Source organism: Myotis davidii, unplaced genomic scaffold (assembly GCF_000327345.1).
Source record: "Myotis davidii unplaced genomic scaffold, ASM32734v1 scaffold323, whole genome shotgun sequence".
NCBI classification, from domain to species: Eukaryota; Metazoa; Chordata; class Mammalia; order Chiroptera; family Vespertilionidae; genus Myotis; species Myotis davidii.
In genome coordinates, this window is record NW_006295491.1 from 3,066,244 (window position 1) to 3,083,259 (window position 17,016).

The 17,016-nt window shown below is 34.0% G+C and overlaps 1 protein-coding gene across 5 annotated transcripts in view; it reads left to right on the plus strand.

The window, feature by feature from the left end:
• LRBA (LPS-responsive vesicle trafficking, beach and anchor containing) overlaps positions 1–17,016 on the plus strand; it is a 554,230-nt gene that overhangs the window by 121,219 nt on the left and 415,995 nt on the right. For all 5 annotated transcript variants that reach the window (XM_006770131.2, XM_006770133.2, XM_006770134.2 and 2 more), the window contains exons 30-31: positions 410–845; positions 7,628–7,761. In XM_006770131.2, coding sequence (XP_006770194.1) covers positions 410–845; positions 7,628–7,761 — 570 coding nt within the window. The remainder of the gene's footprint in view (positions 1–409; positions 846–7,627; positions 7,762–17,016) is intronic.

Here is a 17,016-nt window from a genome sequence, read left to right on the forward strand (position 1 = left end):
TCCTGCTCAGGGAGGGGGGCAAGCTTGGCTTCCTCCATCGCCCAGGCAACCAAGCCTCCAGCTTGCTCCAGCTCTGTGGCTGCCGACCTCCATTTAGGTTGAGTTAATTTGCATATAGTCACTCTGATTGGCTGGTGGGCATGGCTTAGGACATAGTTAAGGTATGGTCAATTTGCATCTTTGTCTTTTATTAGTGTAGATTATTTTTATTTTTTAATTATGTCATCTAATTTTATTACAGGTACAATAACTCAGAACATTTTATAGATTATGTAATTTATTTTTGCCTTTTAGAACATGCCATACATTTCATAATTTAAAATAATAGATGGCTATGGGATGGAATATATCTTTTAAAAATTGGTTCTAAACTTTTTTTATTTGTACTTTTCTTCTGTTTCTGGGTAAGATCTAGAAAACACACCAGCAGCATCCAGCCCATTAACTCCAGTATCAGTGGAAGAATCCAAAAGCACATCATCTGCTCGAAGAAGGGACTCAGGCATTGGGGAGGAAACAGCCGCTGGCTTGGGAAGCAGTGTGGATGCAGCTTCTCCAAGTGTCAGTGCAGGCCCAGATGCAATCAGTGAGGTGCTGTGCACTCTTTCTTTGGAAGTCAATAAATCTCAGGACAACAGAAATGATGGAGGAAATGAGATGGACAACAAGTCTGCACCATCACTTCCAGTTTCAAAAAATGTCAATGTGAAGGACATTCTCCGCAGCTTGGTTAACATACCAGCAGATGGAGTCCCAGTGGATCCTGCCCTTCTGCCACCGCCCTGCCTCGGCGCTCTTGGTGATCTGTCTGTTGAACCACCTGTGCAGTTCAGATCTTTTGACAGGTACTGTAACTAATTTCTGGTTTTTGTGTACTTGTATTTACAAATTGCTAAGATTTAAAGGGTAACAAGAACTTATGCAAATTTTGTAGCTTCAACATTAAAAACAGTTGTTTAGAACTAGTTTTTAAAAATTACAAGGATATTTTTGTTGCATGGTTTGTATACCATTTCAATTTTTTATTAACACTATCAGTGATTTAAAAATAATTTCAATATGACATTGTCAAGTTATATGTTAAATAATTTTGTTGTTGTTTTTACCCAAGGTTATTTTTTCCATTGATTTTTAAAAAATATATTTTATTGATTTTTTTACAGAGAGGAAAGTAGAGGGATAGAGAGTGAGAATCATCGATGAGAGAGAAATATCGATCAGCTGCCTCCTGCACACCCCCTACTGGGGATGTACCCGCAACCAAGATACATGTCCTTGGCCGGAATTGAACCTGGGACCCTTCAGTGCACAGGCTGATGCTCTATCCACTGAGCCGAACCGGTTAGGGCTGATTTTCTTTTTTATTACATATTTTTATTGACTTCAGAGAGGGAGGGAAAGGGAGGGAGAGGTAGAAACGTCAATGATGAGAGAGAATCATCGATCAGCTGCCTCCTGTACGCCCCACCCTGAGGACTGAGCTCACAACCCAGGCCTGTGTCCTGACCAGGAATTGAACTGTGACCTCCTGGTCAATGATGCTCAACTACTGAGCCACTCTGGCCGGGCTCCATTGATTTTTAGAGAGAGTGGAATGGGGAGGGAGGGAGGAGGAGGAAAGAGAGAGACAAAAAGAGAGAAAACATGGATGTGAGAGAGACATATTGATTGGTTGCCGTCTGTATGAGCCCTGACAGGGCCTGAATATTGAACCTGCAAACCAGGTACCTGCTTGTGACCGGGAATCAAACCCTTGACTCTTCTGTGGATAGATATTATTTTTATCCTTTATAGGTGAAGAAACTGAGGTAAAGGGAAATTCAGTCTCTTAAGTGCTTATGCTAATAAATGGTGGAGCTAAGATTTGAACCATGGTGGATTCATTCCAGACCCTCTCATTTGGCTGGGCAACGCAAAACATACTTGCTGGTCTATGAGGGATTGGTGATGGTTTTATTTCCTATATACAGTAAATACTATGCATCCATTAAAGAGAGGAAAACAGAACACTATGTATTGATGTAAAATTATAATGAAGATATGTTCTTAATGAAAAAAGCAGTGTACAAAATTTGAAATTTATGATCTTTTAAACAAATAGATAAACATGATTTCATATATTACATTTTAATAGATAAACATGTAATAGCCTGAAAAAGAATACATCAAATTGTTAATAACAATGGCTATATTTTGATGGTTGGAAAAGTTGTAAATGATGAGGTTTTTAAAGTATTCTCAATTTTATAATTTGAACATTAATTTTGGCTCAGAAATGATTAAGAGTAGATTTTAAAATTTGATACATCTTACTAATATAATTAAAGAAAGTTGTTTTCTTATGTCCCAAATTTCGTTTATTTGGCATGTATTTTTTTTTAAATAGTGTAGAAATTAAACTATGCCTTAGTGACTTCTTCAGTGAGTAGGTTATAGACGTATTTAGGAAACCATACTTAGGTAATACATATTATGCGGTTTGTTGAAATAGAGAGGGATTTTGGTGGTAGCATTTTTCAGGATGTTATTTGGAACTTACACGTCTGGTATGCATTTAACATATTGTCTGATGGCAAGCCAACTGCTCTGCGTTTCCCCCTCTTTTTCCTAGCAAGAGACACCTCTTGAAAACTCTTTTTATGCAGCTATAGACCAGTGGAATATCTTTGGGAATTTCAAAGCATCCCTCTGATCATGTGTTTATCTCTGGAATGCTGTGTCAGAAATCACAACTCTCCTCATATCTTAAGAATTATCAACTCTCAAGCAATAGCTGGAAAATTTAGAGTAACAGCTACATGAGTGGAACCTTGCTGAAAGGCTGCCAGGTTGTGGGCCTTTTTGGATGGCAAGGTGTTTGTGTTCATTCCCATGCCAAAATTCTTGCTCTTATCTAATTTGAAGATTCTCTCTGGTGATTAGTGGATGCCAGGGATTTATCTTGATAAAGTTCAAGGGCTTGTCTGGCTTTTCAACTAGATCCTTAGGGACTAAAGTGCTTGGTTTAAAATGCTCTTTTCTCCTTTACTGAACTATTTGCATGTTAAATAAAATAGCATTTATGAGAAAGTTTGTGATATTTGAAACTGATGTGATTCTGAAATGGAACTTCTGAACCTCAGTGATCTGGAAGAAACTGGTGCTTCTTGTCTGTTGTCAATAAGTATAAAGAAACTTCCAGAAAAGTCTCCCTAGTTCAGATAAAAAAAAAGTCAGCAGTGTTTGCAATTTCTTTTTGTGTGGAACCTTAGGAAAATTACTTGTTTTTCATCTTTAAGATGGGGATAAAATGTGGCACTTAACTCACAGAGTGGTTGAATATATATAATTTATATATGTCCTTAGCATAGTTAAATATTACTCATTAAAGTTAGTGAGTTTGTAAAGAAGAAAGCTATAGTATGTAAAATTTTATAGTTTAATATTTGGCTTTTAATTGAAAGTTCAGAACAATAACTTGCATAACTAAAATACATATCTGTCTTCCAAATTGATTTTCCCAAAGGGTTTGAAGTGCTTTTTGTTAAAATTGATGGCACATATTTAAAATTTAGAATTATTTGTATTTTAAATTGTTTCTTAAACAGAAACTTAAGCTTGTAGCTTGAGAATGATGCTAGAAATATCCCTACACATTGCCTAGCATATAGGCTCTCAAAGTTATGTCAGATATATGTTGCATTTTCTTTGTGTTTTGCACAGTGGTACTTTTTAAAAGAATGCGAAATAATTTGTCCTTGCATGATTAAACTTGAGTAGTAGTACATTTAAATTTCTAGATTTTTTTTTTAAACTGTAAGGACATGTTTTACTAGTTTAGATTTATACTTATGTATGTGATACATATGATAGCTTAAAATCCCATCTGTTGACAGTTTTAGTCTTTTACATGGAAACTCTATAATAATGAAAGTAGATCGTAAAGAAAATGAAAATATCGTGAAATCTGCCTACTGATTAATGTTCTTTTATTTGGGTTCTTATGACTTTGAATTTTTGTTTTTGTTTTTAAGTGGCCCAAAGCTCTGAAGCATTATTATGTTACTTCCTCAGAAATGACTCAAATCAGTCAGTGAATTTGGAAATTGATTAACTTTATTTTTCTATTATGTATTAAGTACATAGCTGGGCTAGAGAATGCAACTCTTTCCATTTGTGAGCAGATATATTTTTGTATGTTAGTAACGTACATAGTTTTATATTTTGGAAAACTTTATTATTATTGCTTATAAATGATTATAATGTAGAATTATGTTTAAATGTTAATATTGTGGGATGGTTGCACAACTGGGAATATGCTAAAAACCATTTATTTGTACACTTTAAATTAGTGAATCGTGTAGTATGGAAGTTACAGCTCAGTAACACTAAAAAAGATCAATATGAGGAAACAGTTCAAATTAGAGGCCTTTGTTTAGACAAACTGAATTGTAGATCATTTCTGCCATTTAATTTGGTACGTTATTTTACTTTCTGAGCTTTACTTTTTAATTTTTAGATGGGAGTAATGTGTATGTCAGGCTTATTTTGAGAATTGAGTAATAATTCTTGGCATATGTCAGTGCTTAATCATAGCTATTAATAATTTAAAGGTTTATATTATATGATTGTGTGGGGGCACAAAGAATAGTGTACCATGAACTTTGACTTGGAGAGGCTGGGGAGGCTTGTCTTTGAGCAAGGTTTTGAAAGGTGAGAAGGAAGCTTGCTGGTAAGTCGGACTAAGAGGAAGGCATCTTGGCAGAGGAATAGCATATATAAAGGGTGGGCGTTGTGAAGTAATGCACATGCTCAGGAACCACAACAGCATATTGCAGAAGCATGTGAGGAATGCTGGCTTAAATGTCAGTCCCTGTAGGAAGCCACACTTCAGATGTGTCAGGAATGGGAACATATGAAAGATCTTGTACAATCAGTATTTACTGAACTGAAATAAAGAATAGGTATTATTTGTGATTGAAAGTATTATTAATGTCAGTAGTTTCAAGGATTGGAGATGAGGTCAGATTTTTTTGTTGCCTTTATTTACATTTTTAATCATAATTTTTATTTTTTAATATTTTTATTATTTTTTAAAAGTTCCATTGAATTTATTGCAGTGATCTATTATTATCTTTAATCATGCCATCTTGGAGAAGTAGAGATTGTGCATATTATGGAACATATATAGTACATTTTTTTCTGTCACTAGTTTTCCAACATTTCATTATAAAAGGTTCACACATTTAAAGAAGTTGAAAGAATTGTACAGTGAACACCCACAGACCCATCACTGAGATTCTACAATTAGCCTTTAACATTATATGCTTCATCGTATAATTCTCCATATAGCCATTCTTCCACCCATTAGTTAATCTTAATTTTTGATGCATTTCAAAGTAAGTTGTAGACATCAGTTCACCCTTAATCAAACATTTTAGCATGCAGATCTCTACCTAGAGATCAATACAGTTTTTTAAGGTAAAATGTGCATATAATGAAAGGCAAAAATTTTAAGTATACTACCATTTGATGAGATTTATACTCCTGGCTTAACTCAAATCCCCAATCTAGATGATTCTTGGAATCCCCCTTTTGCATCTTTCCTGCCAGTGCCTGACCCATTCCTCCAAGGCAGTTATTGTTCTCATTTTTTTTCTGCCATAGATTAGTTCTGCCTTTTCTAGAACTTCATGTGAAAGGATATACAAACAAAGTTGGCATTCTTCAGTTTAAGGCTTCCTTCACTTAACATAACGCTTTTGAGGTTCACCCATGCTATGTTTATCATCAGTTTCTTCTTATTGCTGAGTATTGTTCCATTGTATAAGCATACTACCATATTTTTATACATTTTTCTTGTTTGAAGGGTTCTGGGCTATTGCAGTTTTTGATTGTTAACAATAAAGCCTTTTTGAACATTTTGTGTATATTTTTTGTGTACATAAGTTTTCTCGAAGAAGTTCCTAAGAGGGGAATTGCTGGTGCACACAGGGTAGATTTATGTCTTAAATTCAATTATAGAAAAATAATTTCACTTTTATAAATATTATTTTCTACTGTTCCTATCATTACTTACCTGTTGTATGAGTAAACTAGATATTGCTGGTTCTTTGTTTTGTGAACGAATGTGGAAGTAAATTGTCCATATTTCTCCTTTTCTCCTCCCCCCAAAATAGGTTGCTAGGGAATAGGTTAGAGGTTTTCTTAAATAATACATTTCTGCCTAGAGTAGAAATGTGCAAATTAGATTTTGTATTGTTTTCTGAATTTACACCAGCACATATGTACACACACATGCGCACACACACACAAGGGTCATGTTTACTCCCCCTAAAGTCAATAATCTTCATCTGATATAAGCTACCATGATTTAAGCACACCATTTTGGGTTGAGGGCTCAGGTGGCTGTTACTTCTATTTTTTAGTGTATAGTTAACATTGGCAGTCACCCTTATAATGATGTGACACCAGCTACCCCCAAGTACATTGAATAAGCCATGCCTAGCACCAGAGAACTTGATTTAATTGGCAACAGTGTTTGCTGTCACATGATAGGCACTGAAGTAAAACGAAACCTATTTCACTTTGTATTATCTCTTTTTGATATAACAACAAAAACAAAATGTGTTTTTAAAGTACTGGAATTAGGTAATTTCCACTTTTGAATTTATTGGGAATAAGTATCTAAGTAACTTTATTTAGAAACTGAATACTTTAAAGCTGTTAAGGGAATACTTGAAGCTTACAATACTGTCAACAAAAGATGTGATTAAATAAATTGAATGTTGAAGACTTTAGGCTTATGGTTAACACCAGGTAATTAAAAGTAAGCACTGCTGTGGGAGTGCATTATATATCAGCTGTCCTCTTTACCTCATTAACTGGGTTTTTGCATGTTTATGGAGCTAAGTTCAATTAAAAATGCCTTTTAAGTTATGCTTAATAAGGTCTTTTAGTTATTATTTTGGTATAAAGTATTACACTTTAATTGAAATTTGTATATCATAAATACCTGTGTTTGAATATATACAAGGTGAAAAGATTTGATTATTTGATATTTTTGCATCTAGCATTTATATCTTTTATTATCTATATTTATCTAAAGACAGTCTTGGATTTAAAAATTGGGTTGTATAGATGTTAGAAATATTTTTTATCTGCATTTTTTAACCTTATAAAATTTTAAGCTTTTATGATTTCAAAAGCACCTACTGGTGCTTGAAGATCCTTGTTGAAGCATGTTGAGCTTTCTGCTTCAATTCTGAGGTTAAGAAGTTAATTACTTTTCCACTTGAGTGCTAAAAGTCCTTTTTTATCTATCTTTGGTTATATTTTATTTAAGTTAGATAATAAAAGATGATCCTAAATGTAAAGAATGTTGTATAGTAAATATAAGTTTAAATGTTAAATTGCATTATCATATTTCCATAGAATATTGTCCAGATTCTAAAAAAATTGATGTGCAATAAATGTGAACACCATTGAGGAGGTTTCTTATTGAGAGAGTATTCTAAAATGTATGTCAAAATAGAGATATGGGAGAAATTAGAAAAAGCAGTTAGTTTCCTATTTTCTATTTTAAATTTATGTGATTAACTTAGGTTAATCTTCTGTATTTTGAAATGGGTTTCCTTTTTTATTACAGAAGTGTCATCATTGCAACAAAAAAGTCATCAGTCTTACCTTCCACTCTTACTACAAGCGCACCTGCCAATGCTGTCAGTGTGGTTTCTTCAGTGGATTCTGCTCCGGCCCCAGCTACGGGAGGAGAATCTCCTGGTGAGTTCGTTATCAGTGATTTCAACAAAAAAGGTTTTAGATCCCATTTTAGCAGAGCTTAGGATTTTTGGTAAAGTTAAGAAATTTTGTTAGGCATGTTATAAATCATCATGCTTTTCTACTGTTGCTCGTTTAATAAATTTCTGAATACATCTGAGTAATAGCAAATGAGTTAAATCAGTGAATTCAGTATTTTCTCCACAGTGTCTGACAAATTGGATGCTACTGCTCTAAAATACTCTTTTCTGTCTCCTGCACCTGAGAAGATTTGTACAGATAGTGGTTTATATAAGAAAGTTTTGGTGACATGTGGTCTTTTAATTTGGTTATCAGTTATCAAATGTTTACTTTTTTCTTCAATATTTTTCTGAACTAGAGACTTGGAATGCTTGCCTGACACATAGCATCATCCTAGCATTAGTTACAGTAGCTTAATAACTCCTACTGCAGATATTACTTTTATTTTTTTAAATATATTTTTATTGATTTCAGAGAGGAAGGGAGAGGGAGAGAGAGATAAAAACATGAGTGATGAGAATCACTGATCAGCTGCCTCCTGCATGCTCCCTACTGAGGATTGAGCCCGAAACCCATGCATTTGCCCTTGACCGGAATATAACCACGGACCCTTCAGTCCACAGGCCGATGCTCTTTCCACTGAGCCAAACCAGCTAGGGTCTACTGCAGTTTTTTAAAAAAATTAAAATTATTGGGTGACATTGGTTGTTAACATTCAAGTATACAATTCTATGATACAACATCTGTATATTGCATTGTGTGCTCACCACCCAAATTGGATTTTTGCCCATCTCTTTTTCTACATTTCTACCAACATCACTCATGTTTCTATCTCTCTCTCCCTCTCCCTCTCCCTTTTGGTGCATATATATGGGTGTAAAATCTTAAATCCCTAGATGTTGACCAAAAGCTTAGTGCTAGTACCAGGTAAACGTGAAAATAATGTGATACTAAAATGTTAGGACAAAGGTGATATTATTTTCTATAATTAATAGTATTCTAAATGTTGTGCTGTTTCATAAAAGGGAAAATTAATTCCTGACTGGGTAACTCAGTTGGTTAGAGCATTGTCCCAATACACCAAGGTTGCCGGTTCCATTCCCAGTCAGGGCACATGCAAGAATCAACCAATGAATGCATAAATAAGTGGGCCAACAAATTAGTGTTTCTTTCTCACTCTCTGTCATTTTAAAATCAATCAATAAAAAAATAAAATAAGGTAACAACTAGATTATATACCACTAAAAGAATTCATTCTTGGTACTCTAGAATGAGATTAATGAAAAATAAATCTTGAAGGAATAACTAGATGGATTACATTGAAATCACACAAAAAATGTCTGTAGTTCATCTTTTTGGACATCTCAGGTTTTCTATCTGCTGTTTTACCTGTTCTAGAAAATTGGTATGTTTGCTATATAAATAGTGTATTTGATAAAATAGTGTATTTCAGAGAGGTTTTTTTGAAATCAATTTTTAAAATTGATTTCAGAGAGGAAGGGAGAGGGAGAGAGAGATAGAAACATCAATGATGAGAGAGAGTCATTGATTGGCTGCCTCCTGCACGTCACCCACTGGGGATTGAGCCGACGACCCAGGAATGTGCCCTTAACTGGAATCGAACCCAGGACCCTTCAGTCCGCAGGCTGACGCTCTATCACTGAACCAAACCAGCTAGGGCTCAGAGAGTTTTGCTCCTAACTTGTGTGAAAAGTACCGAGTTCCCATGTAACTTCTGTACCCTACCCCCTTCCCATTCTCCTGTTACTAACATTTTGCAGTAGTATGGTAGATTTGTTACTTTTCTTCATCATTGCCTTAGTGAAAAAAATATAAAGGAAAGTAAGTATAGAATAATCCGATTATTCTTATTTCTTATTGTCCCATTATACTGGGACACTTCTTTTTTACTTTGAAGGAGAAACAATTTGGTAATTTGTTTTCGTCTCGTTTTTAAATTCAAAGCCATTTAAAAACAGGAACTGTGGCCCTAACCGGTTTGTCTCAGTGAATAGAGAGTGTCAGCCTGCAGACTGAAGGGTCCCAGGTTGAATTCCGGTTAAGGGCATGTACCTTGCTTGCGGGTACATCCCCAGTAGGGGGTGTTGTAGGAGGCAGCTGATCAATGTTTCTAACTCTCTATTCCCCTCCCTTCCTCTCTGTTAAAAATCAATGTGTTGTTGTTTTTTTTAAAAAAATGAACTGTGATTTCTCTGGACCAGTCCCCATGGGGAAAAAGCTAACAGTTAATAATATCTATGAAACTCATGCCATCTTTTAAATTCAGTAATAGTGAATTCCTACAGTTCAGAGGTTCACAGTAAACTGAGTGAAATATGTTATCTTATTTTTACTACATTGCCCTTTAATTTCAGTTTATGGGACAAAATAATATGATTCTCTGATAGTTTTTAAATATATTATTCAAAATTTAAATCATGCAGTTTTCAGAAAAGATAAGAAACAGAAGGAAAGCTGAGATATATGTATAGTATTTGATATGCAGTATAATAAATTTCTTTCTGAAGTCATTGTATTTTTTACAGCAAATCCATATAGTGCAGTGTGGGGAAAAAAGTAGGTTTACAGTTGTTCATATGGAAAACAATACAATAATTAATAATTCAATAATAAACTGTGTTTGGTGTACTCACAACTATAAACCTACTTTTGCCCCACTTTATTATATACTCATTCTCAAGGTATGCAGAATTTCAAAATAATTTGTTATCTTGGAAACTCATACATTTATTGGCAAAACCCCACAAAAACTGCATCTAGATCATAATGTATCTCACCCCCATTATTAAAACTTTGTGTAATTCTTGGTGGTGATGTTTCTTAAATAGCTTCCAGGTTTTTCGATTTTGGACTAGAAGTTTTAGCTCTTTCCTCTTCCTCCCTAGCCCCCCTCATTTGTTTAAAAATAATTCATTTCTTTTATAAGTCATTCCAAATGTTCTTTGTGATGATAGTCTTGATTTTTATCATTTGTTTGGCTTCCAGACCTGATTCTTCCCTTCCTTTTTCACTTTAGTATGCGCTTATTGTCACTGTTAAATGATTTCTCTATTTTAGTTCATTGCTTATATTCCATTCCACTAATTGCTGTCTTGATAAGAAAAATCTAGTAACCCAATCTGGTTTTCAGTCGTCCTACTTCTTACTCTTCTGCCCCCACTTTACATGCTTTTGCCTACCATACTTGCCTTTTTAACCTGTTTTCTGTTCAGTTGGTATCCACACATCACAGGTAAAGTTACCTGTCTGCCTTCAGTATTTTTTACTCATAGATTTTTGTTTTCTTTTTGGTGGGTCTTTTGATTTAAGTTATTTTCCCATTAAAAAATAGACTATGTTGAAATAGATTTATTTTCTTCTGGTTCAGGCAGGGCTTGGGAATAAAAGATTTGTAGATCAATTGGTTGTTGTAATTGCATGCTGAGCTGGGAAGTTAGCTATTAGTAGTCTTGGTTTGATCTTAGTTGTTTTCTCTATATGAAAACAGTTAATACCCGTCTCTTTGGACCTTGACTTCAGTTCTGAGTGAGTAGCAACAAAAAATGAACTGCTCACATTCAGTAATTGATTAGTAAAAAAATATACTGAAAGTACAGGGTGCATTAGCAAAAATGGGAATTTACTTGGAAGAAACCATGTGAATATAAAACATAAGAGTTTGGTAGGAGAAAAGTTGAAATTACTTTGAAATTTTGATATCAAAATTCGATTTCTAAAATTTACAAGTGCTACAATTAAAGAGAAACCAGGACTGGTTAGTCATCGATTCCAGAAAAAGATTTAGAGCTTTTCAACTTTATGTGAGGTCAAAATTCTCACCAATATAATTTTATAATGCAAAAAATTGAGGATTTGTGTATTTACATTTCAAAATAGTGTATATTATTAAAACTGTGGTTAATATATAAATAATGAATATCATACAAGTTTCACATTTCATTTTGAATAATATTCCTTAGCTTCTGTAGCATTTTATTAGAAAAAAGTATAATCTAATAAAAACAATGGCAAATCTGCCTTAGTTAGTGGTAAGAGATAGTTATCAGAGAATAAGGTATACCTTTGTATATGCATATTGTTATTTTTGTTTTTATTTTTATTATATGCATATTTTAAAGAAAATTAAAAGAGAAACAACAGTAGAAGTAAATATACCCAAATCTGGATATTTTAAAGTTACTCATCAGCAAAGTCTTAATTTCCCAGAATGCAATATGTGTGAAGATGCTGTCACTCTTTTTTTCAAATATGCTATAATGGTTTTCTACTGTGATGCAAAGCATCAATGATTAAAACAAATATCACATGATCTCACTAATATGTGGGATATAATGATCATCATAATTTTATGAACAAGAATCGATCCAGAGACAAATGGCAGGGGAGGTTAGGGGGTTGGTTAGAGAGCAACCAAAGGACTTGTATGCATGCGTATTAGCATAACCAATGGACACAGACACTGGGGCAGGCGGTTGGAGGGGCTTTCCCGGGGTGGTAATGGCTGGGGGAAGGGGGGGTCTTTTGAAGTAAAAGGAGACATATGTAAAACTTTAGACAATAACCAAATAAAAATATATTATCCAGCAAAAAATATATATAATCCAGAGTAAAGGCAGTCACTACCTACACTTGCAAGACATACAGAAACATAAGAGACGCATGGAGAATTGTTTAATAAATACCTTCTTATAAACAGATAAAGTGGAATGATCTCCCCATTTGTTATTTGCTAACAAATAAAGCAGACACTTGAATCAGTTGGTGAAAAAAACCCCAAAACCCAAAAAAACCCCACAAAAAAAACAAACAAAAAACAAGATTAAAGCTAACCTAATAAAGGAACTAAATAGACTGTTCTTTAGTAATTTAAATGCTGGGGTTTTGCTAATTTGAAAAATTTAATAATTATACTACTTACTAGAATATTAGGGCATGCATATACTAATGAGTACATTTATATTTAATGTTGAAAGAAAATATTTGATTCCTTGCCTTATATAAGATTTGACCCTAGAGGCTATATACTCATTCAATAAAAAGTTTTTTTGTTTATTTAATGAAGAGTTTTTACTGGGCATAGAGCCTCTTCCCTCCCTGAACTGGCTCAGGATGGGTGGGGAAAGAGAGAATGAAAAAGAGAGACTACAGGAAAATTAAAAATACAGTATTTAGGAATTAATTATTGACATTTGTTTTAATGATACTTTATTGCAAAGGACCTTATTTTTTAGATCCTTTAGGACCTTGAATAATAAACAATCAGCTGGTTCTTCCCTGGATAGATGTTAGACACATGATCTATTTGCATTTTCCTTTTTGTCCTTTTGAATGTCTGGAAAACTGTTAGTGGGAAGGAGCCAGTTTATCATTGTAAGGATAAGGAAAAGATAAGTTGGTATCATTCCACATGCTGGAAGTAGCTTCTGCATTTACATATGTGATCATTTGTTGAAAAATTTTAATGTTAAATTAACACAGTAAGTTTATGATTTTTATTTTTATCTGAGTTGATAATATGCAGAATGTATTTAGAAATTACATTTTTTATCTGGCAGGAATGAAGTACAACTTGGTATAAAATTACTGACCTATTTTGTTTATTTTTTCATGTGATTTTTTTTCTTATAACTATTGCTAGTTGATACATTTATCTTTGTTAGTAAAGCGTTTCCTATGATTAAAAATAAACTTTGTAAAAATCCCTTTCTCTTGTAATTTCTATTAGGTTTGAAAATTGACATTAATTTTAGGGTAGTTTTGTTATTTTATTGTTCTTTGTCTTTTTCAGATTTTTAGTATGCATTTCAGCTCATTAAAATTAGGGTCAGTTAGCATTGTAAAAGCTAATTTTGTTTTACATATACAACCTAAAGTTTCATACAAACACTTTTTTAAGATTTATTACTTTTATCTGTACCTTTAAGTAAACAGGACCTTATGTGTTCCTTTTTAATCAATTTCAGATAAATTTAAGAAAAACTGCCAATAGTTCTTTTAGAGAAAATGTCCAATATAATCTAAGTAAACATGGTCTTTAAGAATTACCACTGATAAGAAAAATAAAGCTCAGAAATGTTTAATTAATCATTTGTAATAGAAGTCAGTGGCCAGCCATGGTTCAGTGATGCTCTTGCTGTCAATAATTTATGCAGGTGTCATCAATTAAGGAAATTGCAGGTGTAATAAAGCTATTTGGTCTCCGAAGTACTTAACTGAGTGTTGTGTAGAAATATGATTGGACCTGACTCTTGTAAATGCCCGAGACTGAAGAGTGAAAAAAAATTTCAACTTCACCTTGTTTTGCCCACTACTTTGAAATTTTATTGTGAAAAATGCAAAAATAGAAATCTATTGTTGGTGAAATGGGAATTGATATATGCATATTAAATAATTGTCAATATGAAGAAATGTATACTTTAACTTCATTTAAAAATTAATCCTATGCATTAGGATAGATTCTATTCAGTTTGTTAGAATTGTAGGTACAATTAGGTCAGTTGAGCAGGATGGTGAACATGGAACAAAGGTCAGCAATAAACAAAAATCCCAGTAAAAAGAAAAGTGAACACTGATTATCAAGGGAAGGAGAAGGAAATGTGTTGTGGAAAAGAGATTCACTATGGGTAAATTCATCTTGTAGGAATATGCTCACTCTAGGAGCTTAGTAATTATTCAGAGGGTAATTGTGGAAGATTGCTGCCATGACCTCTCCCCAAAGGAACCAAACCTGTGGGGCATCAAACAGCCCAGATTTCTGGATTCTGCTGTTTCCTGAGACCTGGTAATCAGAGCTGCTGATTATTGATCAAGGTCTGCCTGAAGACTAAGCATATTTCAAGGAAGGTCAAGTTGTCCCAGTTCCTTGCTGTTTAATAATCAGTTAAATCTACAGAACCCCTTATTAGAGCCTTACTGTGTCTGTCTATATCCAGAATGAACTTTATTTAACTAAAGAGCAAGTAGAATAATCACAGATGAAATTGAATTGAATCTGTGGAAATTGTGGGAGTGGTGTGAGGCAGTGACAGGCTTTTCTTGTAGAGGACAGTGGTTAATATTAATGGCTATGCTTTGTTTTATAGAGATCTGATACATGAAATTATTAGCAATCCACTTTTTATGTTGGTCAAATCTAGGATTGATTCTTTGCTTTATCATTTCTAGACTTTTCAACAAAATATTCATTTATATTTCCTGTTTTGTTTCCAGTAAATTGAGAGGATAAATTCAATTTTACTAGTAATCAAAGAAGTGGAAATTGTTTATTCTTTCTTCAGGGCAATTTGGCAGTGTTTATCAACATTTAAAGTGTGTTTATTGACTTATAGGAAGTTAGAAAATAAAGGAATGCACATAGATTTATGTAAGCACATACAAAACATTTGTTAATATGGCAAAAAATTGGAAACAACTGGAATTAATGTTCCTGAATTTGAGTTGGTCTGATTTATTTCTTATAATTAAAAACAGATTATACTTCTTTGGTAGAAATACTATGGAACAGATAAGGAAAGAAAATCTAATTGCATGGTGTACAGTTTTGATTTGTAACATTACCAATGATGACCATTTTTCATCACTTGACATAAGTATAGCTGTCAGGTACTTTCTATATTGTAAAGTTACGTTTCCCATTTTATAAGTGTATTATTGGAGGTACTTTGAAATTATTAAATATTCTGTTCCTCTGATTATTAATTTATCATATCAGTATGGCCTCATGGATTCCTATTATGTTGGATGGGTTATAATCAGTTGCTATATTATTTTGATGCTCAAATTATCTGCAGCTTAGTCAGTGAGAGCCCCTTCAGGCTGGCTTCTCTATCCTTATGACATAGCCTGTAACATACCAACAAAATGAAAAGGGAAGCCACTGGATGAGAGAACATATTTGCCAATGATAATTTGATAAGGGGTTAATTTCCAAAATATATACAGAACTTATACAGTTCAACACCAAGAAGATAAGCAACCCAATTAAGAAATGGGCAAAGGACTAGAATAGACATTTCTCCAAAGAGGACATACAGAAGGCCAATAAATATATGAAAAAATGTTCAACGCCACTAATCATCAGAGAGATGCAAATTAAAACCACAGTGAGATAGCAACTCACACCTACCAGAATGGCTATCATCAATAAATCAAAAAAACAAATGTTGGTGAGGATGTGGAGAAAAGTGAACCCTCATACACTGTTGGTGGGAATGTGGGCTGGTGCAGCCACTGTGGACAAGAGTGAGGAGTTACCTCAAAAAATTAAAAATGGAACTGCCTTATGACCCAGAGATCCCACTTCTGGGAATATATCCAAAGAAACCTGAAACATTAATTTGAAAGAATATATGCAATCCTATGTTCATTGCAGCATTATTTACAATAGCCAAGACCTGGAAGCAGTCCACGTGCCCATAAGTAGATAAAAAAAGAGTGGATAAAAAAAGCTGTGTAAACCGTTTGTGTGGCTAAGTTGGTTAGAGCGTTGTCGTCATCCGTCAGAGGTTGCAGTTGTGATCCCTGGTCAGGGCACATATGGAGGCAAGTCATTGATGTTCCCCTTCCCCCCCATCCTCTCTCGAAAAATCAATAAACATATCCTTGGTGAGGATTAAAAAAAAAAAGCTGTGGTACATTTACATGATGTAATACTAGTTGGCTGTTAAAAAAGAAGGAAATCTTATCATTTGCAACAGTATGGATTGACCTGGAGGTTATTATGCTAAGTGAAATAAGCCAGTCAGAGACAGACAAGTCTGATCTCACATGTGGAATCTAATGAACAAAATAAACTGACAAAATAGAAACAGAGGCATGGATACATGGAACAGCTGTCAGAGGAGAGGGGGCTGTGGGGCTGGTGAAAGAAGGTGAAGGGATTAAGCAAAAGAACATATATGCATAACCCATAGACACAGACAACAGTGTAGTGATAAAGGGACAGAGGGCTGGGGGTAGGTGGAGGTGGGCAAAGGGGGATAAATGGGGATGGAAAGAGACTTAGCTTTGGGCTATGGGTGCTTGATGCAGTGTGTAGATATTTTATTGAGTTGTGTACTTTAAACTTGTATGGTTTGTGAACCAATGTCACCCCAATAAATTCAATAAAAAACAAAAACACATAAAACTAGATGTTTTATACTCATTTTATATTTTTCTTTCATAGATCTTGAAGTAGCCATTTATCTATTAGTGGAGAATATAGTATTTAGAAGT